Source organism: Humulus lupulus, chromosome 6 (assembly GCF_963169125.1).
Source record: "Humulus lupulus chromosome 6, drHumLupu1.1, whole genome shotgun sequence".
Classification (NCBI taxonomy): Eukaryota; Viridiplantae; Streptophyta; class Magnoliopsida; order Rosales; family Cannabaceae; genus Humulus; species Humulus lupulus.
The window spans coordinates 208,791,506-208,796,202 of NC_084798.1; the positions used below are offsets into that span (position 1 = coordinate 208,791,506).

Here is a 4,697-nt window from a genome sequence, read left to right on the forward strand (position 1 = left end):
ACTTGGTTATACCCGTTCAACAATATCACACTTTACTATATATATAGAATAGAATCATCGGTTGTGGTGGTGCAACTGCAGAAGCCGGCCAAAGTCGGCTAGCATCAGAGAAACGAAATGACCAAAATGCCCCTATTGTTATTATTAGTACTAATACTAGCTAGCTAGTCCAACAAATTAATTAAGAGATTATTGTTATTAAAGCTCTCTCAAAATCTCAATATCTTGTCACTCATTGAGCCATAGTTTCAGTATGGGATCTTCCTTCAGTTGCTGTGGTTCTGAGAAAGTAGATGAAGGGTAGGCAGTATATATAGCTATGATTAATTATGTATTAGCTATTAATAAACATATATATATATATATAACATTGTTTTTTAAGTTTGGTTTTTGATGATTGAATTAATTTAATTAATTAGGTCACCAACAGTAGGAGGAGGTAGCAATACATGGAGGATTTTCACATACAAAGAGTTGCATGTTGCTACTAATGGATTTAGTGAAGATAACAAGCTTGGAGAAGGAGGCTTTGGAAGTGTCTATTGGGGTAAAACTACTGATGGCCTTCAGGTACATACATCTAACAATTTTAGGGTATATATATATATATATCAATATATGATACTTTGTTAGTCATATTTGTGTCTAATATTTATTTGTTGATTTTCTTTAATATGATTGCTCGAACACATTACAGATAGCTGTGAAGAAATTGAAAGCGATGAATTCAAAGGCGGAAATGGAGTTTGCGGTTGAGGTGGAAGTTCTTGGGAGGGTTAGGCACAAGAACTTGCTAGGGTTAAGAGGTTATTGTGTTGGGACTGATCAGAGGCTAATAGTGTATGATTACATGCCTAATCTCAGCTTGCTTTCTCATTTACATGGCCAATACTCTAAAGAAGTTCAGCTTGATTGGAAGAGGAGAATGAAGGTTGCTATTGGCTCAGCTGAAGGCCTCCTGTAAGTTTAATTATATATTAATCACTCATTATTATTGATGTTGTTATTCTTAATTAATTAAGGGTACAAATCGTTGACTTTTTGCATTCAAACAATGTTTGACTTCTGAAAAACATCTTTATAAACAATTCACAAGTGGGGGGGAATGTGTTCATAAAAAAATGCAAATCCACAATTATCTTAATAGTACTGCCTTTTTACTATGATGTCAACATTTTGTGTGTTACTTTGTGTAAATTACACCAATGAATGGCTAGACTCAAAAAGAGCCCTATTATTTTTAAAAATACCATCTTTCTATATAAAAAGCTTTTAAAGTTAGAAAATTACCATTTTATGTGTAATAATTAGAAGAATACTATATTTTGTTTTGAATATTTAACATTGAAAATCCTAATAAAAAGACTCAATTGTTTATGTTTTTTTCAGGTACTTGCACCATGAGGTAACACCCCACATAATCCACAGAGACATAAAGGCAAGCAATGTGCTATTGGATTCAGATTTTGAGCCATTAGTGGCTGATTTTGGGTTTGCAAAACTGATCCCAGAAGGGGTTAGTCACATGACCACACGTGTGAAGGGGACTCTAGGGTACTTAGCCCCAGAATATGCCATGTGGGGTAAGGTCTCCCAAAGCTGTGATGTTTACAGCTTTGGAATTCTTCTCTTAGAGCTAGTAACTGGGCGAAAGCCCATTGAGAAGCTCCAAGGTGGTGTCAAGGTCACAATAACTGAATGGGCCGAGCCTTACATAACCAAAGGGAGGTTTAGGGATCTTGTGGACTCGAAACTCAGAGGTAATTTTGATGAGGCCCAAGTCAAACAGGCCATTAATATTGCGGCCCTCTGTGTGCAAAGCGACCCTGATAGAAGGCCCGATATGAATGAAGTTGTTGGGCTTTTGAAAGGGTGTGAGCCCAAGCCCAAAGTGAGGCATACAAGGATGGAGAGCATTAAATATAAGGATGAATTGGTAGCCATTGATCAAGCCACGGATGATGATGATGATGATGATGGAGAAAGTAATGGGTATGGTGTGTTTAGTGCTTTGGAGGTTCAAAACATGAAAGCTCCTTACAAACATGGAGTTAGTAGAACTACTACTAAATTTTAAGCTCATTTTAGTGTTGTTATTTTTAGTATTTGGTTTAGTTTTTAATTTGTCAAACATGAACAATTACATTACAATTATTGTTATAATGAATGGGATGACCCACAGTGGTTTTGGGAACTACTAAGAAACACAAGTTTCCTTTTTGGTATATGAATGATCAATGAAAATGTGAAAGAGGAGTACTTTCTTTTTAATTTTGGCCAGTCTTCCTTAAAATATCTCATGAGAAAAAACTTAAAAGAGAGAAAAAAAAGAAGCAAGAAAAATTTTATTGTTTTGAATAGTCAACATATATGAGAATAATCACTCCAAGTCTTATTACAACAAGAGGAAACTACAAAAAAATGCTAGCTTATTACCATAATCGGCACAAGAAATAAGAAAACAAATATGATCAACAATGGGAGAGACTACAAAAGCATGGCTGAGGGTGATAAAATATAAAAGGAGTGGAGATTTACTTCTCCTCGTATTGATTTAATTTTACATAACAAACCTATTTATAGGAAAAGATAGGAAGAAAGAAATAATCAAATACATAGCATAACAAAGTGCCCAAAAACATGGTAGGCATCTAAGCTTTGGTTGGTATCATTTGTGTTTTGCTTTGGCTTCTTATAATGCTCTTTTTAGAGAAACACCAAAGAATTGCTTCATTGAGAAGAGTTTTTTCTACTAAAAAGCTTGAGAAGATAATAAATCCAATCAAGCTTTAAAAGTGACTTTTAAATTTTTTAGTTAAAGAGTTGGTTGGCTACACTTTGACTTTTATTTTTTGTTTTTAGAAAAAGCGCTCCGCTTTGAATTTCAACTTTTGCTTTTGAAAAAAACGCTCAACTTTGACTTTCAGCTTTTGCTTTTGAAAAAAACACTCCATTTTGACTTTTTAGTTTCTAACGTAAGGTATGCTTATCAACTAAAATAAATCAAATTTAGGAAGTTGTGCCAACCAGCTCTAGAGAAGAGCTTTCATAGCCAAATAAATAAGAAACTACTTTTAAGAAGTTGTGCCAACCAGTCCTAGCCAACCAAAGTACAAAATAGTCCAAACATAGTCAAATTTCTCCACTATTGTTTGCAGACTAACAACAATTTCAACAAAAGGCGAGTGATAACATTATCTACAAGTAAATAATCAATCTTAATCCCATCCAAAAGACAGCCAAAATCAATTGCCATATGTATAGGTTGATGAATAGCCAATAGTTCACTAGTGAGGACAACAAAACAACATGGGGCTCGAATATTTTGAGACCAACAAACTAGAGCACATGTTTCACAATCACAAATCAAGCTACCAACCCCAAATAAGATCACCATCCAAGTCAACAAATGTGTCAACATTCATCTTTAGATTACTAATAAAGGAACAATACCATGAAATTCTAGTAAAAAGTTTTGAGCTTAATTAGATGGTCTATTGCCTCACTCAAAATATGCCATTAAAAATAATTTTATGATGCATGTTTATTAAGTTGTGTATTGCCCAGTAATCTTTAGTTTTGTTGTTACCACATTTTGTCGTTGGTTAGTTTTTTCTGTTTCTTTTTTTGTTTGTTTTCCTTTCCAGCTATATAAGAGCTGGTTCCTGTACGTTCTTGAAATAACAATAATAAAAAAGAAGGAAAAGTCTCTGTTTCATTTCTTCCAAAAGATAGTTCTTTTCCTAATATGGTATCAGAGATGGACCATAAAAACCACAAAAGTAAGCTCTCAAACAAGTGTAAAGGCAGTGATCGAGAGATGGTACATAAAATGTTAGCAGTGGAAGCATACTTGAGGGGCAAGAGAATATCTCAACACCCCAACATTGTCCAAAGACTTGATAGCATCTCACAAAAGAAGAAACACTGTATACACTTAGATATTACACATTTAACACTGTATACTCTCCAAACTTATCATAATACTAGACCAAGAATAAAATGAAACACCAATACGAAAAGGAGTAGAAAAGATGTCAATCCATTCCACAAAATGAAAACATTGCTCAACAAAACCAAAATTCTATGTGCTTGTAAAGGATATTAGTAGGTCATGAACAAGTAGATTCTCAATAAATAAAGGAACATAATTGTGAAGTTTGTACCTTGATTCACCTCACCCCTTCATTCGGTTAATAACAAGACTGTTATTACCATTAGTTTGTTGTTCTATATATAAAGGCTTTTGCTTTTTTATTGTAGTATAACAAATGTTGAAAAGCTTAGAGCATTGTGAGATTAGACTGAGAGTAAAAATTAGGGTCTGTTTGGCATTGTTTTCTGTTTTTTGTTTTCAAAACTTTGTTATCAGAAATGAGAATAGAAAACTGTTTTTGTAGTTTTTAAAAAATAAGAGGTGTTTGGTTAATGTTTTCTAAAAACAATTTTTTTAGTTTTATTTTTTTTTAATCTTAAATAAAAAATTAACAAATATATTTACAAAGAGAAAAATATTTTAAAATTTTGTAATAAATAATAAGATAAAATAATTTGAAAGAAAAAATGATGAAAAATAAGAAGTAAAGTTAGGAGAAAAAATTTGAGAACAACAGGAAATAACTTTTTGTTGTTCTCAAAATTTTCTGTTTTTTGTAATTTTGTTTTTAAAAATTATTTTTTGAAAACAATGTCAAACA

General features: G+C 32.6%; 1 protein-coding gene across 1 annotated transcript; it reads left to right on the top strand.

Moving 5' to 3' along the window:
• The first annotated feature begins 253 nt into the window (after positions 1-253).
• On the top strand, positions 254-2,077 carry LOC133785923 (PTI1-like tyrosine-protein kinase At3g15890). Its single transcript, XM_062225137.1, has 4 exons — positions 254-300; positions 420-570; positions 698-960; positions 1,390-2,077. The coding sequence occupies exons 1-4, from the start codon at positions 254-256 to the stop codon at positions 2,075-2,077; spliced, it is 1,149 nt and encodes a 382-aa protein (XP_062081121.1).
• The last annotated feature ends 2,620 nt before the right edge of the window (positions 2,078-4,697 follow it).

Excerpts from the sequence above, each read along its gene's own strand:
- LOC133785923 (XM_062225137.1), top strand. The coding sequence starts at position 254 with ATGGGATCTTCCTTCAGTTGCTGTGGTTCTGAGAAAGTAGATGAAGG. Across the intron at positions 301-419 it reads TCTGAGAAAGTAGATGAAGG|GTCACCAACAGTAGGAGGAG; the intron begins GTAGGCAGTATA and ends TTAATTAATTAG. Across the intron at positions 961-1,389 it reads GGCTCAGCTGAAGGCCTCCT|GTACTTGCACCATGAGGTAA; the intron begins GTAAGTTTAATT and ends TGTTTTTTTCAG.